The sequence below is a fragment of the Alligator mississippiensis genome, chromosome 1 (genome assembly GCF_030867095.1).
Source record: "Alligator mississippiensis isolate rAllMis1 chromosome 1, rAllMis1, whole genome shotgun sequence".
In the NCBI taxonomy this organism is placed as follows: Eukaryota; Metazoa; Chordata; order Crocodylia; family Alligatoridae; genus Alligator; species Alligator mississippiensis.
In genome coordinates this window covers 426,916,984-426,944,925 of record NC_081824.1, presented here as the reverse complement: position 1 = coordinate 426,944,925, position 27,942 = coordinate 426,916,984, and the positions used below count along the sequence as shown (strand labels likewise).

The window sequence follows — 27,942 nt, the reverse complement described above, 5'->3', positions numbered from 1 at the left end:
ATACATTGTGTATTCTTCAGTAAACAGCCAGGGCTCAAAAACTGAACATTTGCACATGCTTCCCCACATGGTAAACCCTTCTGTTGATTTTTATACATGGGTACAAGCCATAAAATACATGTTTATATTGTGAATGGAGACCAGGTTTACCTAAGGTTGTTTACATAAGGTATTTAGGCACCCAAAAGAGTTTGAGTAGACACCAGGTGGGATTTATGAAAATTCCTGAGAAAGTTACATGCTTTAATCTCATTGAAAGTCAATGGAATTCAGGTGCCTAACTCATTTGGGCACTTTCATAATAAAAATGCCTGTTGCATCCAAATCTAGCCATTGGATCCTAAGTTAAGCAAGAGCTGTGAGTATTTGAATCTAGTTTAGGCCCATTGCTTCTGCCTACAGACTATGGAGGAAAATTGTTCAGTTGTGAAATTTACAGTGTAACACAGTACTTCCCAACCTTTTCCTCAGCATGACGTCATTTAAACATTGGAAATTTTTTGCAACCACAAGCAGTCCCTTGCAGGCTGGAACTCTGCCAGGGGAGCAGCCAGGGGACGAGCTGCTGGTGGGCCGAGAGGGCCCTGAGCTTCAGGGGGCCCCCAACCTTCCTTCTGTAGTGCCAGCACCTCCCCCCACCCCACTCCTTGGGCCACCCAGGAGGGCTTCTAGCAGGCTGGGTGCTGCCCCAGCTAAGAGGCAGTACCCAGCCCAATCCAACTCTTCCCCCACCCTGATATGGGGCAGCATGTGGCCTGCTAGCAGCTCCAGGTAGGTACCAGCCTAGGTAGCCCCAGGGGGTTCCACATCTGCAGAGGGAAGAACCAGTGTCCCCCACAGCTGAGCTCAGAGGCTGCTCAGCCCACCAGCAGCTCACTTCCCCGGCTTCAGCAGAGGCAGGCAGACTCCTCCAAAAAAAAATTAAAATAAAAAAAGGATCAGGCCCCTTGCTGCTTCTGACTTCAGCAGGCACCTGCTGAAGGCAAAAGTGGCAAGGGGCCCAATCCTTTTTTTCTGCAGAATCTGCCCGCCTCTCCCATGGCCAGGGAGTGAGCTAACTAATAGCTGCAAAGCATCATTGCAAACTAAATTACATCAGAATGTAGTTTAGTTTGCAACGATGAAAACTCATTTAAAACACTCCTGAACATGTACAGCGTGATGCCATTTAGCCACACAAAATGACATTTTTGTCACGTATACATGGTAATGGCATCATATGTACAAGCTTCCCAAGAGCAGGAGATATTTCCATTCAGAATCTTTCCCAATGTGCCTTGATGTTCCTTCTTTTTCTTTCCTTTTATAAACCAACAACTCAGGAATAAACCATATGTTGAGTGGGGGAGAAGGAAAACCAGTCTTCTGTCTTCTCTATGTTCATGAAAACATTTTAAGCTCCATTTCACAGATTTCACAGGCATTAGGGCTGAAAGGGACCTCAGAAGATCATAGAGTCCAGCACCCCGCCTCATGGGCAGGAAGTCAGCCGGGGTCACAAGATCCCAGCAAGATAAATATGCACTTTTTCTTGAAGGCGTTCAGAGAAGGTGCTTGAACCACCTCTGATGGCAGGCTATTCCAGACCTTGGGGGCTCGGACAGTAAAGAAATTCTTCCTTATGTCCAGCCTGAAATGGTCTTGCAGTAGTTTATAACCATTCGACCCTGTCATCCCTTGGGGGGCTCTGGTGAACAATTGTTCCCCCAGATCCTGGTGAACACCCCTGATAAACTTATAGGTGGCCATCAGATCGCCCCTGAGATTGCACTTTTCCAGGCTGAAGAGTCCCATAGCTCTCAACCTGTCGTCATAAGGTCTGTTTTCCTGACTTCTGATCATGCACGTGGCTCTCCTCTGCAATCTCTCAAGCTTCTCCACATTCTTTTTTAATTGTGGGGCCCAAAACTGGATGCAGTACTCCAGCTGCAGCCTCACCAAGGCCGAGTACAAGGGGCAAATGACATCCTGGGATTTGCTTGAGAAGCATCTATGGATGCAAGCCAGCGTTTTGGTCGCTTTACTAGCCGCAGCATCGCATTGAAGGCTCATGTTCATCTTGCGGTCGATCATGACTCCCAAGTCCCTTTCATCTGTAGTGCTAACCAACGTAGCAGTGCTGAGCTTATAAGGATACTACAGGTTTTTCCTCCCGAGGTGGAGAACCTTGCATTTTTTCGGTGTTACACACCATCAGGTTCTCATCCGCCCATTTCCTGAGCCTGTCCATGTCAGCCTGGATCACCCTCCTGTCCTCAGGTGTGGATGCTTTACCCCAGAGTTTAGTATCATCGGCGAACTTGGCCAGTCCGCTTCTGACTCCAATGTCCACATCATTAATGAAGATGTTGAACAATATAGGCCCAAGGACAGAGCCTTGGGGGACCCCACTGGTCACAGGGCACCACGATGATTGACTTCCATCAACCACCACCCTCTGGGTCTGACCACAGAGCCAATTCCCCAGCCAGCGGATCGTGTTGGACCCGAGGCTGCAGTTGGCCAGTTTTGTCAAGAGGTGATCATGGGATACCAGATCAAAGGCTTTTTTGAAGTCAAGATATACATCAATCTGCTCTCCCTTGTTCAGGTGATAGGTTACCTGGTCATAAAAGGAAATGAAATTGGTCAAGCAAGACCTACCTGCAACATACCCGTGCTGGCTATCCCTCAGGATGGAGTTGTCGGCCAGCCCATTGAGAATGGCCTCTTTGTTGATTTTTTTCTAAGACCTTCCCCGGGATAGAGGTCAGGCTGATGGGCCTGTAGTTTGCTGGATCCACTTTCCTCCCTTTCTTGGATATAGGCACTACATTGGCCTTCTTCCAATCTTTGGGCACTTCACCAGAGCACCAGGAACTCTCAAAGATCCATACCAGGGGCTGAGCTATGATGCTTGCCAGCTCCTTGAGTACCCTGGGGTGTAAACCGTCAGGGCCGGCTGACTTGAAGGTGTCCAGCCTCCCAAGGTGTTCCTTCATGAGGTTAGCATTGATGTAGGGCAAGGAATCTCCCTTATCTGGGCCTCCCTGTCCTAAGGGGCAGGGGCAACCCATAGGACTGATGAAAATCCTACACAAAATACCTATCCAGTAGGTTGGCTTTTTCCTGGGCGTCGGTTGTCAGTTGTCCCTTCGGGTTTACCAGGGGTCCAATGTTGCCCTTGCTTTTTCTCCAGCTCCCCATGTATCTAAAAAAGGACTTTTTATTATCATTGATACTTGTAGCTAGTTGGAGTTCAGTCGCAGCCTTGGCTTTCCTTGTCCGCTCCCAGCAGGTCCGGACCATTGCGGAATATTCCTCCGTGGAGGTGGATCCCGTCCTCCATCCTTTGTAGGTCTTTCTTTTTAGCAGCGGGAGGTCCACCAGTTCCCTAGAGAGCCAGGGGGCTGCTGTGCTCTTTTGCTGCCTTTCCTTTGAGACGGAATGGCATTAGTTTGTGCATCAAGGATCGCTCCCTTGAGGATCAACCACTCTTCCTGAACTCCCCTTCCCTTTGGGTCATGGTCCCTTAGGGGATTTTGAGAGAGGGTTTTTCAGTAGTGACTCTGATTGTTGTTATCCTCTGTTTCAAAAGCTTTACTATATTCCTAGAGAGGTGGTTAGCTGTCATCTGGTCCAAAGACTCCCTACAGTTCCATGGAAGCCATGGCAATTAATGCTGCCACTGTTCCTCCACTGCCAAATTTCCAGACCCCTGGGGTGCCCTGTGGGCCAGATGACAGCCCCACAGGCCAGAAATTGAACAACACTGTTATAGACTAACTCTTTAGCCAGACATGAACTTTCATAAGCTATAGCCTACTTCATCAGATGGTACACACCTAGAATTAACGAGGCTCTCAAATACAGATGACAAAATCATGACAAACAGCTTGTAACAAAACTGCCATGTCAGCAGGAAATGGTAAACCAGACTCTGTCTGCCGTGTATGATCATACATTGTTATGCAGATGTGAAGAAAGATTGTTTTATTGCTGCTTTCAATATGCAATACTATCTGGCTTTCCATCCTCTATTTTACTAAGACTTTGGTCCAGTCAGTGTCTAAAGATTCACTGTTGCCCTCTGAGATCTTCCAAGTTATTTTGTGGTGGGAGGAAGGAAAACTACAATGTGTATAAAAATTTCAGAGTGCCAAAGGTAAAGAGGAGGGGAGGCAAGGGTGCCACCAGTACCTCATCCATGGGTAAGGTGGGAACAGATGAGGAAGAAAATGTGTCCCACGTTAGAGATAGTCAATAATAACAACAACAGCAACAATTATAATAAAACATCAGTCCTTGCCAGTCTGAGCTGGGGTAAAATCCTTTCCTGACCCCATATCTGGTTATCCATTTGCCTCTGAGGATGTGAACAAGACCCACCAACAAGTACCTGAGAGGTTTTTGAGTACTATTAGGAGGTTCAGTGCACTGCAGTCAATGTTCAGTGCTTCAGAAGAATGTTGAAAAAAAATAGAAACCTGCATGCATATGGGAAGGAGGTTGTAAGTTGTAACATAATCAACATCACTCTAGGACCTGCAGGCAGAGGTGGGACTAGACATTACAGGACATTAGATGCTGGCAGTTTCTGAGGTGCTGCTTGACCTCTGTTAGTGTGGTGAGCTGAAGGAGCCAACACCCATCACAAAAAGATGATAGAATTTAGTTAACTCCTCTGGCAGGCTACCTTTTCCAACTGTGGCATATTGAGCCAATATAGAAGCAAATGAGAAAGAGTGATACCAGGAAAAGGCATTTGTTGATGATACAATGCCCATGAGTATCAACAGATGCGATTCCACATAATGAAGCATGTGGCTCTAATTTGGCATTTCTTGCCTTTGGGAGGAGTTTCTTGTATAACAGATGTCACTTCTAATCCTATCTTTCTTTGGTGCCTGTGTCCTGTAAAACTGGGATGCCAACCATAGGAGCAGGCAGAAGGCCATTGTAACAGATGGTCATGAGTTTAAGTCATGTTAGGATACCAGTATTTGCAGAAATTTGAGTGTTGAAACTTAGAATCCTACCCAGAATGTAAGAATGGCAGCCACTAACGTTGTTGGCATATGACATTATTACACTGCTCATGGTCTGAAATTTGAAAGTTATTAAAACACACTTCTTTAAAGCTGCTCTAACATTTGCCTGGCTGCTTACAGCCCCAAGCAGCCATTCTGACAGTCAGGAGTCCCTTGGTTTGTAAAGGTAAATAATATCTTTTACTGGACCAACATAGGTCTGTTATTGAAGGTAAACTTCTTTGGTGTGAGGATGAAGTAGTTCATTTTAGTAGGGTTGGAAATCTGGATATCAGTTATGGTCTTATAAGTATTTAAGCAAGATTGTGATGCCTCCATGATGGGGAATGTTGGTACTAAGGCCTGTGACATCCATGGCTGCTAGGGTGATATTCTTGGGGCTTTGGTTTATGTTGTGGAGTGTGTGGAGAAAGTCTATCGTGTCTTGGAGCAAATTTGGTCTTTTGAGTGACGAAGAGAAGAAAGAGAGTCTTCACAGACAGGCATGCTAACCTAGTGAGGAGGGCTTTAAATTAGGTTCGTCGGGGGATGGAGACCAAAGCCCTGAGGTAAGTGGGGAAGTGGGAGACCAGGAGGAAAAGCAAGTAGGAGGAGGCAACAGGGGAGCTGCTCTCATACGTCCTTAGAAATCAGGGCAATCAAAATGCACACAGCCTGGGAAACAAGCAGGAAGAATTGGAAGTCCTTGCACAGTCATGGCACTATGACAGGATTGGAATAACAGACTTGGTTGGAGCTCACATGACTGGAGCACTGTCATGGATGGGTACACACTGTTCAGGAAGGACAGGCAGGGGAGAAGAGGAGGAGGAGTTGCACTTTATGTAAAAGAGCCGTATGATTGCTCAGAGCTCCAGCATGGAACCCCATTCACCCCACATCCAGGCAGCTAAGCAAAGCCTTGGCTGGAATGATATAATTGGGGCTGGTCTTGGTTTGAGCAGGGGGTTGGACTAGATCACTTCCAACCCTACATTTCTGGGATTCTATGATTTCACCATTTTGCACAGTGCAAGCTGAAAGATGAGCAAGAGCAGTGTGAAGATGCCCCACATAGCAAAAGAAGTTTCTGCTATAGATCGAGTGAAGCAGTTTCCTGTAGGACCTCTTCATACAAATAGTGGCAAAACAGCTGAAGAACAGCCTGTGTGCTGCTGTTCAGTGGTAACCAGCTCCACGGCAGGCTCCCTCAGCCAATCAGAGGCATGGGAGAGCCTGCCCTGAAAAATACCTGAAATTGTCTCCTGCAAGCCTGCAGGGAGTCTGCTTTTCCCCCCACCAGAGCCTGAATTACTGTGGTCCCTGCTTATGAATCTATCAGGGCTTCCTTGTTTCTGTATCTTGGGGATCACATAGAATATTCCTAACATGGGAGAATGAGGCAAGTAGATCATTTAGTTTTTCTAAGAGTTGCCAGGGATGGGGTTTGATGGTATTTTCGAGTTCAAAGCTTAATACCACTGTACGGTCTTCTCTGAGTTACTTGTATTAGGTGGTGTCATAGAATAGTCTGTCATTCTGACTGAGGTAGCCCTCATGATTTAGGATTAGTTATCACCCCCCTTTTGTCTACTGGTTTTATCGCTATTTACTCGTTGGATCTTAGCGACTGTGTGCTTTTTCTGTCTGAGGAGGAGAGGTTATGGCAGTAGCTATGTATGTTGAGAATTTCATTGTTGATTTCTTTCCTAAATAGTCAGTAGTGTGGTACTACAAAGTGTGGTTTTGTCTACTAGGGTCTGTACCATTGTTCTTGCAGTTGGGAAGAACACTGGGAAGGTTGCTACTGTTCTTCTTTTGGTTGTGGAAGAATTCTTTTTAAAAATGTTCTAATTCCTTAATATTGTCAAATTGTTTCTCTGGGTAGAAGCTTAGTTTATATATGTTGTTAATGTTGGGGTATTAAGTAGTGCACTTCTGGTGGGTGGGCATTTTCCTGGTTCATTTCTGGACTGATGATTTCCATTAGGGGATTCCACTTCTGGTGTTGGATGGCTGCCATCACAGTTTTATTTGGTAGCAGCCTGTAGCTTACTACATAATAGTTAAAGGTTTATTCTAGGTTTAATTTTTTTTCCTTCTGTGTACTGGAGAATGTGAAGATTTCTTGTTTCAGTAGACCTCTGTTGGAGGATATTAGGTAAAGGAGATGGTTTCTCTGTTTTTCTAAGTGCTCCTGCATAGTGATTAGCAAAGTTAGTTGTGTGTGCTTGTTACAGAGTTGTGCACTGCAAATCCTCTAGAGGTGATGTTCTTTTTCTTTGTAAGCTTGGGAAGTGGATGTTGCTCTTTAGACTGACTTCTTTTTTCTTCATGTTTTGAATTTTCTGTTTTAAAGTGACAGATGTTGGAATCTTCCACGTTGGAGCAGTGTTGTTGTAGTTCTGCCATGATGGTTTGTGTGGGGAGGTGTTATCCTTTTTGCACTAATAGAGAAGAGACAAGTCTTCAGGCTTGTCTTGGGATCCCCGGGGTATAGAGATGCCTTGGCCAGGAAATATCTCGTATGTTTGAGGTAACTATGATAGTTCTATTGCCCATGAAAACCCATAGATAAGAGGGATCCTGCACCAGCTCACCAGGTTGGCATAATAGTTGTTTGGCAAGCAGACATAACAAAGCTGAAGATCTAGCTCTGAATCTGTGCTCGTTTACTCTTCTGCACCACAGAAGCTCAAGTCTTGTAACATCTGCCTAATAGGGTCTAAAATAAAAATATTGCTCTCTGCTAAAGAGAACGCATTATTTCTTTAGTATATTGGGAAGCAAAGTGCTTACACTGGTCTGATTCTTCTTCCATTGAGGTTACCAGTAAAATAATAAAGCTTCAATTTACTTCAATGGAAACAGAATTAAGACAACATGGGCTGCAATCTACACGTCGCCCTACATGCTATGTCTCCATATGGCATGCTATGATGATGTAGTGATTATGTGGGTCTACATGTGATCGGCAGCTATGTCACTGAAGCAGCACGTTCCTCCATTTTAATGCTCCGCTACGACAACATAGTGGCAAAATCTGTGTATTGCATGCATGGCGCAGTACGGGCAGTTACTGTGCCATGCTTTAGTACTTCCAAAGATACGTAGCAATGTCACTGTACGGCGATGTGTATGGAGTACTTTTAAATAAGTCACACTTTATTAATACTTCATATTATTAAGTAGTAATGATTGAACTTGATTGAAAAATAATCTAGGATAAGATTTCTTGATTTGGTAATTTTGATACAACTGGTATTTTCTCTCTAAATATACTTTCGGACAATATGAATATATCATTCTTATAACATTGCAACATTTTACAGTCAATCAGAGCTCTCAAATGTCATACAGGTGCACATGAATATCAGACTATAATGACCATGTTTATGAGTATTTTACCATATCTATCCAAGTCTAACACAACTCTGAATTTAAGATGACCCCCCAGTAATTAGATTATATATATAGAAAAATCACAAATTGCTTACAATTTTCCATGTATAGATTCTAACTATCAGGAGGTCATCTTAAGTTCATCCCTTTACTGCTGCAGCAGGGAGGTATGTGAGGGAGCATGTGGCTGGGTGTGGGGGCAGGCAGTCCTCTTGCTCCCCCCAGCTTGTCCACCATGCAGCCTGCCCCCCTCCCCACATAGTGCCTGGGCCTGTGTCCCTGCTGCCTGCCCTCCTGCCTCCCTTTGCAGCCTCTGCTGCCTCTGCCCCTTTCTGCAGCCTCTGTCTCCCCTGCTCCCCACAGCTTCTGCTCCTTTCCACAGCCTCTGTGCCCTGCCCTCCCCCTAGTTACTTACTGTCAGGCATTGTTCTAGCTCTGTCTCCATTCCTTTCCAGGCATGTAGCACATGGAAGTCCTGGCCTCTGCCTGAGCGTTCATCAGCATCCTGGGACCGGAGCTGCTGTGGCCAGGGCCGGAGCTTCCATGTGCTCGGTGCCTGGGAGGGAGTGGAGCCATGCCTGACAGTAAGCAGCAGGGCGAGGGTAGGGGAGAGAGGAAAGGGCAGAGGTTGTTGAGGGAAGGCAGGAAGTCAGAGGCTACACAAGGCAGAAGGGGCAGGTGACTTCTGCAGCTTGGACTCTGGACCCAACTCACACTCGAGGCCTGAGTTTGAGCCATAGCAACCACCTACCCTCCTGTCCCTTTTACTCAAATCCAATACAAGGGCTTTTTTTCCCTATATGTTGAATGGAGAAAAAAACCTTGTCTTGGATTTGAGTAAATACAGTATATACTTTCACAACAGATTATTGATTTCAGTGCCTGTACAATATGCAAATCAGTACACTTTCATCTACTGTCTGAAATCCTTATACATTTGCCCCCAAATATGTATAGTAACTACTCTTCTTTCTTCTCAGTTAAAAAAAAAAAATTCCCACCATCCATTCCCAGTGCTTTTTTTTTCATACTACATCATACTTCACCACGGTAATAACAACTTGAGGGTGCTCTCTGTCACTTTGACCATAAGGCACGCATTAAGCAAAGCAAGTTTTTCAAAAGTGACTAGTCATTTCGAGTGCCTCAAGGTTTTCAGCTGCTCAGTTTGAGATATTGCAAAGAGGCCAGAGGTGAATTCTTAGTACCTTTTAAAAACCAGGCCCATTTAAAAAAATGCATGTGCATTCTGTAAAGGATGCCATTTGAATTTTAAAACTCTCCTGACAAGTGTTATGACTGACCAGTAAAGTATTAGGTTGCTTTTAGGAATGCGGGATGTGGCTTTGATTTGCCAGTTATGTAAAGAAGCTCAGATGAACTGCACAGTATAAGTCAAGCAGCTATACAATCAGCAAGTTTTATGCAAATCTGCCACCAAGGCACATAGACATTTTACTTTGTAATAAAATCTTCGCCTTGATCAGTGAAGTCTGTAATATTTCACAGGTTAAAATTAAATGCATTATATAACCCAAGTTGCTGTGCAGCCAGCAAGTAGGCAAATCTTCCATGAGTATACATAGAAATTTCACTATTTCTCTGTGACCAGTGAAGTTTGTATCATTTCAGTAGTGGTAGCATGTGGCTCAACTCAGGTGTAAAATTAATCTATCAAAAATTGTGTCTACAGAAATATGCCATTTAATTGGTAAGGTGATCTCAATAAAATATAGTATCAGTGCAAGATGGTGCTTTAGCACAAGCTGCATTTTTGCTGCCAGGTATGTAAAGAGGACATTGGTGATGGACACCAGCCAAAAAAAATTGAAATTGAATTTCAAGAATTAATTTCCCTCAGAAACTTTTGTGGGTGTAGATCAGGAAGCTTAGACTCAAACCTCTTGTATAGAGCTGTACTGATTAATATCTGTCTGCTTCTACCACTCTTATCACTGTAGTACCTGACTGCTGTAGAAAGGCTACTACAGTCCTGCATAAGGACTGTTGGTTGGTGCAGGCACTGAGGTCCATCCACCTAAACTGTCTTACAGCAGGGATCAGCAACATATGGCCTGTAGGCTGAATCTGGTCCATGGGGTCAATGGATCCATCCCACATTACTGGAGGACTTCAACAGTGTTTTGGCAGCAAGGGACTACATTGGAGCTATGGGGCTAGAAGCTGCATCTGCATCTGTTCCACAGGTTGCAGTATGGGCACAGTTCCCAGGTATCTGGCCCCAGCGTAGGCATGGGCAAAGTCCCCCACCAGTAGAAGCCACCAAAGCCCAGCATGAATTGGACCAGAACCAGGCTGGTTTTGCCCACAGCTCCCAAAGGCCACTTATCTTACAAGATTAGATTCATAAGAAAATTGTTTCTCCTTGTCTCTCTTTGGTCAATATCTTTCATGTTGGGAAAGCCAAAGGTTATACATCTAGTCACATAGAATATAAATGTTTACCTTTCTACCACCGATTTCTGTTCTTGTGTCGCACTTCACTTACTTAGAACCCTACCAAACTTTTCTGAATAACTTATAATGTATTTTGTGAATGAGGGTGGGACAACTCAGGTTCTTACGTGTTCAGTGCCCATAAGTGGGGTCAGATTTTCAAAAATAAGTTGACTCCCTTTAAAAAGGTCAGGTTTTCCAGGGTATTCAATATCCCAATAACATCATACACTGAGAAGTTTTTGAAAATGTAGTGACTTATTTTGGTGCCTAAACAGAAAAGCAATTCTTATGAAAGACAGGCTTCAGTTTTCTGTGTCAAGCTCTTTGTAAAATTCTGGCCTATCAGTATTATAAAAATACACACTACAGCAATTAAATTATGCCAAACCATTGATACAATATGCCAGTTTAATCTGACAAAAATAATATGCCTCAAAGTCAAATAACATACTGTAGCAACAAGATTATTTTTAGGTCAGCTAGTGAAGTTGAAAATGCTATAAATATTAATCCTATACTTCTCCCTGTATGCACGGACCTTATCCTGGATTGAAAAGAAATCACCAGTACTCTCCTACAATTAGTAGGCTTGGTGCATTATGAGATTCCTACCTTTCTGTGGGATACCAAGTATAGCAAAAACAAAACATTGAATTAGTTTGATTGATTCTCTGCCACAGTATGGTAACTTAGTAACAGTATAGGAATCCCTGTCTACTAGTATGTGGTGACCTCATGAAGCTTGATCAATAATATGGTTTCAGTTCAAATGGTAAAATATGCAACTGTAAAAGGAGTTGTATGGATCAATAATTAAGCTGTGTGACATTATTGCCCAAGTATGCAATGCTGAACTTCAAAATACTGCTAAATCAGTGAAATATGAAAATTAACTGCTAGGTTATGCAGCTTGTCATTAATATATACAAACTGATGGCCAAATTATATGGTAAAAATCAGAAGTAAAGAAAGTGTAATAATTAGAGTGTTAAGAAGTATTCAAAGCTAATGAAATGTTTGTTTTAAATGTCACTTGATTATTCACAGTGGTGTAGGGATTTTCCTGATCAGACGATTACCCAGAGCACTAGTTTTCTCCTGTAAGATACAGTATTGCCCTTAATTTTTAAATATTATTTTGTTTCCAGGATTTGCATTTACTGGGTAAAAAGTATTGCTCCCAGTGTCAGCTTTTGTTGATATCTGACATTGTCTAAATGGTCTGAGTCATGCTGTTTGAGTGCATTTCTCCATAGGCGCTGTTTGACAATTTTTCCTTGTGAAGTAGGCTCAAAAGGATATTGTGTTTATGGGGCATGAAAACTTTAGGCATAGATTCCATTGGTAAAAAGGTCTAAATCTTCCAATGCTAACCACCATTTTTATTCCAGTTAATTACCTGCAGGTGCCAGGGACCAGTTTAGGTCCCCTAGGGCCACACTGAATAACCTGCAGCACAGAAGCCATTGAGTGGCTTGGACAACTTCTGACTGTGGCATATGGCAAATTGGGGAAAAGGAGGCAGCATGGTGGCAGGCAGCAGAAAACAGATCATCAGATCAGGAAGGGAGCACAGGGCAGAAAGCAGAACAGTAGCTTGGTCAGGGAGCAGAAAGCTGAGCAACAGATTGGGCAAGGGAAAGGAACTGGAGTGGCACTCAGGGAGGGTTTAGTGCTAATTTGTGATATGCCAGCAAAAAAGGGTGGCCTCTGCTGTCTTAGGTTATGGGCATACATTAATTTGTAGTGCTTCAACAATAGAGTGCTGTAGAGGTATGCACACATGGAAAACTCTCTGGCTGGAGCACTACAAAGTTGCTTCTAAGGTTCCTGGCAGACATTACACTGAAGACCTGAGTATACTATTTATGGTGTGATTAAGAGCAACCCTGTCCCATGTTCAGGAAATTGTTAGCTCAACAAAATAGGAAACCAGCTACAAAAATATTTCACAAAATAAGTATAACATTTCTGGGCTGGTTTCCACTGCATCTTAAATTGAATGTGTCAGCAGGGTCCCAGCAAGGCTCCCCAAGAACCTTCTGTGGCTGGGTATGCTGTCAGGGGGCTAGCTGTTCTCCCTACCACCCTCTTTGGTTGGGGATAAATGTAGAGTAGAGGACTGTGGGATGCTATGGGGCCTGTAGCTCTGTGTATAACTGTCCACATATTGTATGTAGTGCTATAAAATCTATCACTACTGAGAATTTCCTCTTTGAAACAGGAACATTTTTGTGGCTGATCTGCCAATTTTGTAGCACTACAAATAATGTCAACATGTGAATGCTCATTTGTAGAGCTATAAGGGTGTTTGCAACACCACAAATGTAACACGTCCATAGCCTTAGTCATCTACCTGTGTGGATCTGCAAATGGATTTAAATGAACTAGCCTGTACCCAGGTACAAACACAGGTGCATGAATGTACCGGCTACGATTTTTGCCAGCAAAACAGTGAGCCCTTAAAACATAGTCTGGTAAAAATCATTACTGTTTATTGTTATATGGTAGGCTGCTTGTAACTACTAGATGTGCTTACATTGTCTTTAAGATTGGCATCAAGTGGTCTCTGAAGATCTTTAATACAGAAAGGTCTTTGCTACAGTTGTGGGTGTATGTGCAAGCTATACCGCACATTCATGGTGCAAGTACATTACCAATGTTCCCAGCCTGAATACAGCTGCAGTACGTGACTAACAATTCCAAATTCACTGCCAAACAGTTAATGCTTGACCTGCTGTGGAGAGCTGGAAACTCGCTTCTGTTTAAGAAGCTTCACGTATCAGCTCATGAGACACTGAGCTATAGAATCAGCCTGGCTCCTTGTGTCCTTGTATCTTTTCATGTTTTATTTATCAGTAAAACAAAAAGTTCAAACTATCACTGGAGACAGGCTTTCTTGACAAGTCTTGCCCAAGTTCTCTGGTAGAATCTTTACTACACTAAGAAATGTTGATAGTGAAAATGGTTGCTATGTTACAGTTGACTCACGATTGGCCAGTTTCGCATGAAAAATACTGTGTCAGTTTTGAAGGCCTGCATTGCTTACAGTTCCAGAAATTAACTCTGTTGATCCTTGTACCTCTAGCAAAATAGTGACATTTCTTTGAGGTTAAACAGAAGAATTCTTAAAAACCCCAGACTTTTTTGGTTTTAGAATCAGATGGAACATGGTATTTTACATAGTTTCACTTTTATTTTGTAAGAAATTAATTAGGACTGCCAAACAATGAAAACATTTGATAGCATGATTTAAAAAATTAGTTTTGATTAATTGTGATTTTAATTGCACAGCTAAAAACTCAAAATTATGCACAGAAAATCGCAAAATTATGCAAAATTATGTAGGTACTTTGGTTGTGGGTGGGGGTGAAATTTGTGAAGGTGCTGGGTGCTGTGGAGGGGGGATGTGGGTTTTGGAGCCCAGGGCAAGGGGACGGGAGGGGGGCATCCCTGCATGCCCTGGCAGGATGCGGGGTACTGTGGGTCAAGAGTGAGGGGCAGCAGTAGGGCTGGGGGGCTGTGGCTTGGGAGTGAAGGGCGGGCAGACACACACATACACACACATGCACACACACATATACAGCTCCTAGCAGGTAAGTCTGTGGAGGGGGAGGTGAAGAGGGAGAGGGAAGGGCAGGAGGAACAGATTGAGACCACAGTGGTGAGGGAGGGAGTGGGGTGGATGGGGCCCTGGGGCAGGGTGGGTCGTGAGACAGAGCTGCGGGGCATGGGGGAGGGCGTGGCTCCCCACCGCTGCACACACCCCTGGGGGAGGCATGCAAGGCCCTGATTGCACGGAGTGGAGGTAGGCTACCCACTGCAGGCTGGGGCTTTGCACCCTGCTGTCTTTGTCCTGGGAGCCACATGCTAGCTGAGCCACGTCCCCTGCCTGCACGGCTCCCAGGGCAAAGGCAGCAGGACACAGAGCCCCAGCCCGCAGCAGGCAGCCTGCCTCCACCACATGCACAAGTCCAAGGGGCACATGCCCCCCCGTGCCTTCCTGGGGGTGCACACAGCAGCAGGGAGCTGCCCCCCACACCTCTGTGCCCCTGGACAAGCTGCCTGCAGTCCGTCCCATGACTCACCCTGGCCCCAGGGCCCCATTCACCCCAGTGCCTGCCTGTGGCCCTGCCCCAGTCCCTCCCTTGCCATGGGACCCTCAATCTGCACCCCGCAACCCTTCCCTCTCCCCCTGCCCTTCCCCCTCCACAGACTTACCAGTGTGGCACTTCTCAGCATGCAGGCTGTGGCTGCTTGTGTGAGTCCGTGTCTGCGTACACACACTCCCTCCTCCTGCTGCAGCTATCCAGAGCCTGCGCCTGGGCTGCCCTGCGGTCCTCTGCACTGCCACTGCTGCCCCACTGGGTGGCCTGGCAGTGGCAGAGTGAAGCCCAGGCACAGGCTCCAAAACCACGATTAACATGTTAAAAAAATTAATGCAAGAACCAATTAATGTGTTATCACATGTGTTAACTGTGATTAGTTGACAGCCCTAAAATTAATAAAAAAGGAACTTCTGGTATATAACAAAAATTCTCGTTGCTTGTGTAGGCAATCAGAAATCAAATTAGTTTGCTAACTGTACTACCACATTACCAATAGAAGACTGAAGTGCAGAGACAGATAGTGAATCTGTGTATTTAGCTGGAAATCCATGGGATTTTGGTCCTGATTTCATTTGAAGGGTGGGGAAGGGGATACCTTTGACTCCCTAAATGGCTCATGAAATTATAGAAAACTGTTTGTCTTCTATGTGTTTTTCCATAGAAGGGGAATTAGAATTTCTTAGGTATCAGTGACTTGTAGGAAGGAGTTGATATAAATGCAGCTAGAGACTGTTGGCCCCAGCAGTCTTTTGGTACGTAGACTCTTCCTGAAAGGCATGTCTGGTGTTCTAATATGCAATTAAAGATACCACTTTATTTATTTATTTATTTACTGAGGAGTGACCAAAAGATATACTGGGTGCTTCACAGCAGAAATCAGAATCTCAGTTTTACACCTGGAAGAACAACTGAGGGCAAAAATAGTCAAGAGGGATGGGGGAAAACAGAGGTCATACTACTGTGCTCATATGGACTGTGTTCTTCATTCACTGAACATCTTGGTGTTTCTTTACACCAAGGAATATCCAGATTTGAAGAGCAAATACTATTGAGTCACTCACTGTAGGCAGCAAGTGAAAGCTCCATCTCATGATTGACTGAACATTGTCATTGATAAGTCAGCAAGTTTCAGTAATTTTCCTGAGAGACGAATAAGTAACTGAATGGAATTAAAATAGAAGTATTATTTTCCTCTGAGGAGGTGAGGAATGAGGTTTTTCTCACTTTTCATTTAATCTCTGCTTTAGAATATTGGAACTGTGTGCATGAGTGCACAGCAAGTTGGACCACTAGTCCTTCTGCTTTAAGTGACTGTAGCAATGGAGGCCTGACTTTGCTTCAGTGTTGTCAGTAGGAGCGGCGCTGGAAATGTACACATTTACATATAGTTATTAAGGAGGAGTACATCTTGATGTACTCACACTTCATGCTAGATGCCTGGGAGAACTGCAAGATGAGGTGGATTGTCTTAAGTTTAGCATTAGTCTTGGTTTGGCATCTCTTGTATTCATAAACATTGATATTTGACCTAATGTTCTTTCAACCTTTCCATAGCTTACAAAAAGATGAATAGGAAATATTATTTTGAAAACACTCTTTCTGAAAGGATTGTTCCTTTTTTCTTCTGTTATCTATGCACAGGATATATGATAGGATGTGTCCACTGGCATTCAGCACATCCTGGGTATTTGCAAATACTTGATCTATGATCAGGTCGCATTTTAGCTTGCCATTCAGCTGATAATCATTCTTTAATTACTGGACTGCTTCTGCTGTGTTTCAAAGGGCAAGGGTATTTGTTGCCAACTGCACTTCATACTAAAAAACTTGAAAAGATTCTTTTTTGTAATGCAAGATATCTCTCAAAAGAGATTATATAACTTCCCTTGACACCTCGTACTTCAAACAGAAGAACTGCTTCCATGCTGGAAGCTAGCCAGATTGCTAAAATGAAATGTTCTCTGTATAATAAATTTTACCTAAGAGAATAAAAGATAGGCATATGAGGCTTCAATATAGAGATATTTGAACTGTATTTTTCCGTAAATAATAAGCAATATTTCCTCTTGAAGGCAACTACTCCTATAATTTCAGCTTTAAACAAATAGCTAAAATCCCTTTTTTCCTTGACTGTAAGTATGCTGTCCATAGTAGCTAAGTGAGCACATTTCAAAGAACAGTAAATAATTTGAGCAGCATGTTGCTAATGAATTTAAATGAGCACATGCTCTATAAAATATCCCTAGCATCCAAGAAAGATTTTAACAGGCAGCATTGCAATACAGATTACACAGATAGGACCAGGGGTTTTTTGCTGGTGTAACTCTACTGAAAGCAGTGGAGGTTTGTTAGTACAGAATTCAGTGTATAATCTTTTAAAGCCCATGATAAATTCTGGTAATTCTGAAACAAAACAACCATATAATGTTTCAGGGGGTATTCTGTGCGGAGCAGTGTTAGAATGATACATGCTTGTGGTTTTCTGCTTCCACTCAGAGCACAGTAAATTGTTTGAATTTTTCATATAGCTTATTATTTGAGTAAAGGTCAAATGTAGTTGTAGAAACCCATGTAGACTTTATGCACAATGCTTTACATTAAGACCTGCACGCAAGCTGCCTTAAAGAGACAGCAGCCTGCAAGGCTCTTTAACCAGAAAAGGTGCTTTTCTTTTTAAAACTTTCACCTTAATATAAAAGACTCTTAGATTTTCAGAAAGAAAGGCAAAAAATGCCTCCCTTCAGATGCATGGTTAAGAAGCTTAACTCTTTAAAAAAAAACCTGAAGAGTTTGCTGTGCCAGTTATTTTAATAATGTTATCATTTCCCTGCAGGCAGTGCCTAAATAGCATTGTATTTCTATCTCTTTAAAATAATGAAAATAAAAATCACAGTCTTTCTGTGGAATTCTATATACTTCTCAACACTGTCTGTGCTCATTTTTCAAGCAAAATCTTCATCCTCCTGCATCTGTTTAAGTCCAAACATGCTGTAATCTCTCACTCCACTTAGGTTTTCTGTTGAATAGATAAGAAGACACATCAACTTGGCTTTTTTATATGTAGGGAGAAATTGATTTCCTTATAACTGCAAGGAGCATAGGATAGGATAATTTTTTAGGTGGCAAATTCAGAAAAGCAAGTGAAGATATAAAGGGTTTTGAAAAAGGTCAGCATAAAATAGAAACCTTGGAAACCTTAGATTTAGCATGAGAACAGGATTGAAATAGATGTGCTGATTAAGGCAGATTTTTTCTTTTCATATTATTCAAATTTTTGTATATCTGATCAGAAGAATTGATCGCAATAAACTATTACTGGGTCAGGGAGCTCATGTCTTGCCCGACAGTCAGATCCTACAAACACTGATTACTAGGTGTTGTGTTTACTACCAGGATAATTCCTACAACAGCAATAAAAACTCAAGGTGAGATTCTTAAAGATACCTGAGGTGTTGTAATGACTGGAAGATAAAGCCTGGACCCCTATGGCCCGCTATGGCAAGGATGCAAGGAAATGGAGTCTGGCAACTATGTTTTCTATATAGTAAATAAGGAGAGCTAAGCACTTCCAAACAGCACATTGAGCAGAGAGCTGTCTACACATAGTCAATAGGAAATGCTGAGCCAGGGGTGTATCTGAGTTCCTGCCTCTCTCTCGAGTTCAGATTCATCCTCTTAGGATAAATGTCTATATGTGTAAGGCTCACTCTTCTTAAATTCCTATGGAAGGGGGAGGCTACTTCTGCCCAGATTTCGGATAGTAATCTAGGTTAGAGAACTCACCCTGCAAGGCTGAGAACTGGTCTCTAGGTCTTCTTCAGCTTCCTATGAGTGCCATAATCATCAAGCTATAGAAGAGTCTGTGTGAGGGCTAGATCCCTGGACATCCAGCATAATTCTGAGAGTGATGACCAGAACCCAGGTCTCCCCAGTCTTAGGTGTTGGTCTGAACTAGTGGTGGCCATACTTTTGGCCCAGCAGGCCATGCTGAGATCAGGCTCTTCACCACCCTACAGCACTGGAATTTGGCTCTGTACCACCCTTCACACTCAAATCATCATGCAAGGCTATACTATCTGGTTTGTAGGGTACCCCATGTATCTGGAAATTTGGCAGCAGAGCAGTGCCACAGTCCCCTGCCATCAAATTGTTGGACCTGTGGGGAGCACGGTGGGCTGAACGACAGCAGCAGGAGCCTGACCTAGACTGTGGCCTGGGGGTTGGTCACTCCTGGTTTGAACCATTTCAGGCTGAGGAGGGACTAGTGCCCAGGGCTCCCCTTTTTCTCGGCAAGTGCTCTAACAATTAGAGATGGGCAGCCACACCACAACTGCCTCACCTCTCCCTGTATTTTTTAAATAAAGTGATTATAGTTGCTTTGCTTCGTGCTTGATTCAACGCTACTGATGTGAGGTCATGGTACTCAAGGCGCACCCAACCAGTCAGGACCCTTGGGAGACCCAGGCAGAATTTAGGCACTGCTTTTCCTCATATCTAAATCATGACAGGCAGGTGGCACCCACTGCTCAGAGTGGGGCATTTCTGTGCATGGATGAGACTCTGTAAATTAATTAATGTAGGCACCTAATCCACTTTGGAGCTGCTGGAGCAGGGATCTCCTGCTTTTTCTGATTTAAACATCTAAAATTAAATAAATACCATTTCAGGTGCCTCATGTGCCTCTCTCAATCTTGCCTTAAGTGTTATCAGATTCAGGCCAGATCAGCAGCTAAGACTTAGGTGGGAAAAGTTTGATATCAGAGTGGGTTATTGGGAGCTCCCAGTTGCACTAGGAAAAAATCTGTGTAATGGAGCCCAACTGAGTTAGGGGGAAAATATGCTTTTATTAGAGATTATAATTGCAAACATGAATTTAGTGCAGAGACTATAGTTTGCATACATTTTTTATGAGCTTATAATTAGTGTAGTTTTGACCTCCTGCAGGTTCAAGCTTTGGAAATGAAGAGCAAGCTACTCCTAAGGCAGCTGCGCCATCTAAAGACATCCCCAAGGGGACCAGTAGAGCTACACTGCAGGGATTGAGCAGCACAGCAACTCCCCGCAGGAGTTTACTTCCAGCGCCAAAAACTGCCACAGCACCTGCTGGTAAGTTTTTCAAGTCTGCATTCAAGAGTAACCATCTGCATTAGTCAAGTAACTTACAAATATTATTGCCACGCTGCTGTATTGCTTACACAGTTAATTTTCATGTGATCCTTGGGCACATTACCAAAACAGATCTGAATTTGATTCTGTTTGCCATGGTCTGTTTGAAGCACAGTCAAAGACCCAGGTCTATGTTCATTTTGCAAACTGTTAAGAATGTCTGGAGTTCAAGGCATTTAGTGCTCCTGGCTGTCCATGTCATGGCAGAAAACAGACTTCTGAAAGCATGACATTAGTTTAGAGGGTCCTTTTAGAAGAGAATACATTGTTAGAGCTACTTTCAAGGTTGACAACACTGCATTCCAAGCTCAGGAAATAACAGCATTTTCACCTGAAGAAGAGAAAGGAGACAAGCAAATGAGGTAATAAAGAACTGGTTTCAAATCCTTATCTAAACTCTCTTTCAAATCCATGAAGACATGTCTTCAAACATGCCTAAAATAATCCCTGTTATCCTGTAGACCAGTGGTTCTCAACTTTGTTAAACTCAAAGCACCCCTGAAAAATGCCAGCTCTTACCTCTCTTGCTCACTTTTTGGACTATGGAAAAATAATAAAGCAATTCTTCTATTGCAAAGAACTCAGAAAGACCACAGCAGGTCAGAATATTTTTGTCATTATGGATTCCTATTTGAAATTTCTGTGATTATCTTATGAAGCTTGTGTAGGTGCTTGCATACCTAACAGTGCTATTGTGCAGCACCCCATGGCACCCTTAAAGGGTCTCATGGCACTCCAGGGGTCTGTGAAACCCTGACTGAGAGTCACTGCTGCAGATCAAAGTACTCATAGTCCTCTGTCTAAAGGAGTATTTGTTAAAAAGAGCTGGCTCCTCTAAGTCATGCTGCCCCCCTCTTCTGCCTTGCATTCAAATATTTTCTGTGATTGGTAAGGCTTGTGTGTTTTTATGCCTGTAAAGCACCTAGCACATCACAGGTTCATTTTCAAATCAGTGATGATGAATGTACTAGCCTCAGTCCAGAAGAATGTCATTAGTGGAAAGCAAATAGGCAGTGTCTCAAGGCCTTTATTTGAATTTTTTAGAGTCCTTGTGCAAGCAGTGTGTATTCTTAAAGTTAATTTCCCTTAAATGTGAAAGTCAATTAAATTTTTAATCATGAATCAAAACACTTGAAGAAGGAATTAGCCACCACTTTAAAAACAATAAGGAAAAGACTTAAGTGTCTCTACTGAAGTCTTGGCTGTGATGGAGCATCAACTTGCCAATCCATGAGTTACAGTGAAATTTAAACTGCTTCTGTTTTTTCTAAACTTGAAAGCTTTAATATGGTTATATAATAAATTGATAAGAATTGCTTTAGGTACATGCAGTCATGTTACTGGAATATTATTAACTGGGATCAGGTCTTATGATTAATTTCCAAGATTGAGAACAGGACTTTCTCAGTCTGCTGACAGGCAGAGGCAGGCAGAGACCTGCTGAAAGTAATGGGAATTCTAAACCAAAATAACATCTTTAAAATCTGGCCCTAAAAGAAGATAGAAACCTTGAAAGTGAGGGGGAGGAAGTATATTTTCACAAGAAACATTTTCACTTGCTTGCAGTTGGTTTTTATTTTACTTAACTCATTGCTTATTTAATTTTTTCACACTAAGTTGCAATAGACAAAACTATTTTTAGATGAACGCTTCTTTTCTCATGTTTCTTTAAATAGCTCAGCACACAGACTGACTTGAAATCCCTTTCTCTGAGGAGTTCTTCTTGCTCATGAGACAGTGGGTATGGCCACATGTGACACTAACATTGGTTTAAACCAGAAGTGGACAAATGTACACTTGTTAAATCAGTTTAAAAGGTGCTTTAGAGCTAGGGATAGAAGCTACACATAAACCAGTATAAGTGATTGGAAATCTATTCAAACCTGTACCATAACAGAAGTTCAGTGCACATAAACTGCTTCAAAAATATCTGAACCTAGTTTACAATAAGCCTAGTCAGATATAGTATCACATTCAACTGATTTAGGTTAAATCAGTCTATAGAACTTCTGCCCCAGATCCCCTCCTGACTCAAGTTACCTCACAGTCCCCCAACATCCCAGGGTGCACTGGGCCCTTTGCTGTGCTGTCTGCTCCAGTAGAACAGGACCGGCCCCTCCTGCAGCTGTCATAGAGTTGAGGCAGTAAGGCCTCTGCTCCCTAGCCTGCATCCTGCCTCTGCCTGTCAGCTGGTGGAATGGGGGACAGGGGAGCCCCAGGCCCCCCAGTCTGGGTCTCCACAGTGCAGGGGAGGAAACTCCCTAAACCCAGCAAGCCCCTGAGCTGGAAAAGCCCCAACCCTATCTTCTTATTAGCCACCGGCCTCTCTGACAGGTGGGGGAGGGAGGAATGCACCCCCACAGCACTGGTCCCCATAGCAGGGGTCTTCATGGCACCAGGAGGAGCCCCTGCAGGGGAGACTTTTCTGCTTCCTGCAGCACAGTGAGCCAGGCTGATAGCCCCAGCCCCATGCCCTCACCAGCTTGACAGCCTGTCTGAGAGATGGGGGCAAAAAGGGGTCGGGGAATGTAGCCCCAGCCTGGCACCAGTCCCCTCCCAGCAAGGGTCTGCACATTGTTGGGGGGGGTGGGAGAAGAGGAAGCTCACACAAAGGGGATTTCCCCCACTTACAGTCCAGTGAGCTGGACTGGGAATGCCCCAGCTCTGCACCCTCGCCAGCTGCTAGCCTCTCAGAGCTGGAGGGCTGGGGACAGTGGAAGGAAACACTCCCTGCCCTGGCCTGGTACTTCCCCTCTCCCCCCAGAAGGGGTCTGCATGGCATGGTAAGGGAAGCCCCCATGGGGGAGCTTTTCTCCTGCCCACAGCCTAGCAAACTGGTCTGGGAAAGCCTATACCACGTTCCTTTGCCAGCTGCTGGCCCTTTGCAGGGCTGGGGTAAGCTCATACTGGGCTGTGGGCAAGGAAAAAGCTCCCCTACAGGGGCTTCACCCTCTGGCGTGCAGTCCCCTGCTGGGGGGTGAGGCTGGTGCTGGCCTTGAGGTGCATTCTCCCTGCCCCCTGCTTCTCTGGGAGGCTGGTGGCTGGCAAGGGCTCAGGACTGGGGCTTTCCAGCAGCCAAGCAGGCATGGACTGCCAATCGGCTGGGTTCAGCATCCTTTGGCAGTGTCTGTCTGTCTGGCATGAGCACCCCCAGGCTCTTGGCTTGGGCCAGTGCAGGGTTCTTCTTACTTTGGCCACCAGAACGCTGAATGTCAGTTCAGTTTGCTATCAGTCCAATCTACGCAGCTTAGAAAATCCTGCAAAGATTGAATCAAATCTGCCTTGGGCTTTTTGAGCCTCTGTACTTAGCCTAAAGGTTCAAATGTCTACCTAGAAATCAAGTACTCCTTTGAATCGGTACACTGTGCACCAGGGTCACTGTTACCTGTGCAAGCCAAGTGTTCTGTGACACCAGTCTTGTTGGTCCTTCAGGCATCGCACGCTGCTTCATTTCTAAGCCACCCTCCAACCTTTACTGCAACTGGCCACTCTATGGCAAGAATCCTACTTCCTCTTTTTTTTTCTTTTCCGCTTTGTTGGCACATTTTATCAATGAGCTTCCTTGCACTGCTTATTCCATAAAAGCTCTTTCTAACAACAGCTGTGTACTTACCTCTTAGTCAACCAGGCCCCTCTTCATGCATCCCCTGCCCCTGGGATCCCAAAAATATGGGCCCAGGCATTCTCTTCCCTCCTCCCACTCCTCCACCAGACACCCTGCACAGTTGGATGGGTAAAAAATTGGCTGATGGGGCACACCCAGAGAGTAGTGATGGACAGGTTGTACTCAACCTGGTGAGATGTGAGCTGTGGTATACCCCAGGGCTCAGTCCTCAGGCCCGCACTGTTTAACAACTTCATCAGCGACTTGGACCAGGGGGTGGAAAGCACATTGTCCAAGTTTGCTGATGACACTAATATGTGGGGCAAGGTGGACACACTTGAAGGGAGAGAGAGGCTGCAAATAGATTTAGACAGACTACAAAAGTGGGCAGAGGAGAATAGGATGGGGTTCAGCGTAGACAAATGCAGGGTGCTGCACCTTAGGAGAAGGAATCCACAGCATACATACAGGCTGGGGAGTTCCCCTCTTGAAAGCACAGAGGCAGAAAGAGATCTTGGAGCCATTATTGACTCCAAGATGAACATGAGCCACCAATGCCAGACTGCAGCCAGCAAGGCCAGCCATACCTTGTCATGTATCCAAAGGTGCATCTCAAGTCGGTCCAGAGAAGTGATACTCCCCCTCTATGCAACTTTGGTCAGGCCGCAGTTGGAGTACTGAGTCCAGCACTGGGCGAAGCACTTCAAAAGGGATGTGGCCAGCCTGGAGAGGGTTCAGAGGACGGCCACCCACTTGGTGAGAGAGCAGCAGGACAGGCCCTATGAGGAGAGACTGAGGGACCTGAACCTGTTCAGCCTCAGCAAGAGGAGGCTGAGGGGGGAACATGGTGGCTGCCTACAAACTCATCAGGGGAGATCAACAGCAAATAGGTAGAGTCTTTTTCTCCCCAGCACCACCTGGGGTGACGAGGAACAATGGTAATAAGCTGATGGAGAATAGGTTTAGGTTAGAGATCAGAAGGCAGTATTTTACAGTTAGGGTGGCCAGAATCTGGAACCAGCTTCCCAGGGAAGTGGTCCTCACCCCTACCTTGGGCAAATTCAAGAGGAGGTTGGACGATCACCTGTCTGGGGTCTTGTGAACCCAGCATTCATTCCTGCCTGTGGCAGGGGGTCAGGCTAGATGATCTGTTCAGGTCCCCCCTGACCCTAGCTACTATGAAACTGTACCCACAACTATTGTGGGTTATGAACCGTTTCCCAGTCAGTGACATCTAGGAATGGTTCAGTTGCTATGTGTATCTACACCCTAAGGAAACAGCCTGTCAGAGTACAGATTAGCAGTATCTGGCTCATATTTTGTAATTTTCAGGACAAAAATAATCCAAGCCTTTGTAAAGATAGTGATGAATTAGAGTAACCCTAACCTCATAATAGTGAACAAATGTATAGAAAGAATAGGCTCAGAGTTTTCAGCATCTTTATCTCAGGTGGTTTTCTTAGAGCTAAGAGTGAATTTAGGTTTTCAGCCAATTAAACATCCTTAGGATGACATATATATTTATGATGTAATGCAACTAATAGGAGACTACACCACTTAAACTGCACGTGCATTTATTGTACAGACAGTTGTACAATAGATCTTCTCCAAAGCCAAGACATTTTTAAATGGCTCAATATTGCTTATGCGAAATAGGAAATGGAGGGGATCCAGGTATTCCTGGATTTCAGATGGCTCCTCTGTTTTTCCTTGCTGGCACACATCACATTGCACTGTAGGAGCAGGGTAAAAGTCCTTACTAGTTTCCCTACTGTCTCAAATCAAAAGAAAAAGATGCCTTGCTATCTTTCTAGTCCTCCCATCTCCTATTTTCTTAGCCTTTGCTTATGCCACCCCTAAGCCTGGATAATTGGTATTGTCATTTTACAGGAAAGAAAAGAATAAATTGTATTTTTGCCCACTTTGTAGTTTTCTTTAGTGCCGTGATTTGGTTGAGCTCTCTCTTTAATGACAGAATCATTTAGATGTGCTAGATATTACCCATGATGGCCACACAGGTTTTCTGCTAAAAGCCCCTAAAGTAGAGACTGTTACTAAAATTAGTCCCACACATGAAAGCAGGAGAGATGAGGGCACTGCTGTTGTAGTGACAAATAAAAAAGCAAATGAAATGAAAACAAATCAGAAGAGGATAAATGTTCCATTTGTCATTTTTGCAACTAAACATTTTCATTCTGAGACAAACTAATTTGCCCATAATTAATTTTAATTAAATTAAAAATAATTCAATTGCAATAAAAAGAAACAGTATTAAATAATACCAGAATGAAGCAAAATATTTAATTTGAAGACAAGTGCAATGTTGTGGTCAAGCTCAAACCATGTTCTCAATTTTTCAACCCAAGATCTTTTTTTCATATTATATTATTTATCTTGGTTCAACCACTAAACCAGAAAATCAATTTATCATGCAGCTCTGAGTTGCAATCATCAGGGTCTAGCCCTGGCTAGTGGGGTATCTTGATTAAACCAGGTTCCCATGCCTGGAAAGTGTGACAGGTGGAAGACCTTACATCAATAGCCCTGTTAGAGGAGTTTGGAATTGAAATTACGACACTGATGCCAGTCTTTAATTTATAGAAATGTGAAAGATCCTCATGTAGATCTTTCTGGCATGAGGATACAGCCCTTAATATGGTTTATTTCAGGGGAAAATATGGACATGCTGGTAGCCCCTATGGAAATGTTCAAGTGCAAGGACATCTAGAGATTTATCTTGTAGGCTGCATGAGGGTGATTTGTCCCTTTCTCTGTGATTTACTGGGGTATTATAAAAAGAAAAATGACTCTCTTGGACCTTAGATTTGGCTTTTACTGGATATTTTCCTTCTTTTCGTAAATGACAGACTAGAGCTCTTGCTAGTTTTCTGTACCTCTGGAGAAGTAGCTCAGAAAACACAGGGCCACTATAAACCTTGGGATTGATTGAAAAGTTTTTCCCAGCAAAATAAAAACATTTGTTTCATTGTTTTGTCTTGCTACCTCATTATTTTATTATTAGATACCTGAATGAATTAATCATCTTAGAAGCCTCCAATTCGATTGGGAGAGATTCAACGGTTTGGCCATAGACACAGCTTTATATGTTTTTTCTATGTACCTCAAGGTACCTGGCATGGCTTGGGAATGCTTAGATGGTGGGGTGGATGGAGTGTCCCATGGGATCACGGGGGAGGCCCCACATGCTTGACAGTGGACCTGGAAGTGGACCAAAAGTAGTTTTGGTCTACTTTTGAGTCTGCCGCGGAGTGCACAGGGGAACCCTGCCCCTTGGTTCGGTGACTGGTGCCTCCTGGGTCTGGGGGGGCACCCGTGGTCCCCCCACGGCTGATCACCGAGCCAAAGGGTGTGGGGGGGTCCACCACCGAGCACACGGGGGACCTCCCATGCTCCCGTGGGATGCTCCATCTGCCCTACCATCTCAGTGTTCACAAGTCATGCCTTGTACCTTGAGGTACCTAGAAAAAACATATAAAGCTGTATCTATGGCCAAATCACTGATTCTCTGAATCAGAATCGAATCTTCAAATTCAGATTCGGCTGAATCAAATCCAGACAGTGATCCAAATCAGCAAATTGAATCGCTGTTCCCCAAATCAGGCTAAATCCAAATCCAAATCAAATACTGCCCACTTTGCACACCCCTAATGTGCAGTAAAGTTGTCTGATTTAATTTTTGTAAATGGCAAAGCACCAGCGGCTGCATCTGTGCACTGATCGTGAATTTGTTTTATGAGAGCGGTGTTCAAATCCTCACAGTACTAAATATTTGATGGAGCTAAAAGACAAAATAAAATTACAATAATAAATACAGATATTTTACCATGCATCTAATCCTACCTCTTTTGCTGTAATCTGTGGATGCCATTGATAGTACCTAATGCAGTATAAAATATCTTAAAATGTAGTCCCTCAATATTTATGTTCACATGTTGCTGTCATTTCTCTTCATCTTGTCTATTTAAACATTTTCTTGTCAGTTCTTCCCATATCTTAAGTGATAAAGCACAAAACAATTCTTGTGAAATTTAATTCTTCATTACATTTGAAGGAATATGTACAAGATCAGCTTGGAGGAAAGGGCAGTGAAGGGTTCTTCTTGGTTTGGGGCTTTCTGGACCCATTCAAACCAAACTGTATACCTCTCGCTTGTCACTATTGTGTCCAGGTC

General features: G+C 43.8%; 1 protein-coding gene across 4 annotated transcripts in view; it reads left to right on the top strand.

The window, feature by feature from the left end:
* Nucleotides 1–27,942, top strand: part of MTUS2 (microtubule associated scaffold protein 2) — a 575,297-nt gene that overhangs the window by 410,823 nt on the left and 136,532 nt on the right. For all 4 annotated transcript variants that reach the window (XM_019497359.2, XM_019497357.2, XM_059719702.1 and 1 more), the window contains one exon: nt 19,925–20,086. In XM_019497359.2, coding sequence (XP_019352904.1) covers nt 19,925–20,086 — 162 coding nt within the window. The remainder of the gene's footprint in view (nt 1–19,924; nt 20,087–27,942) is intronic.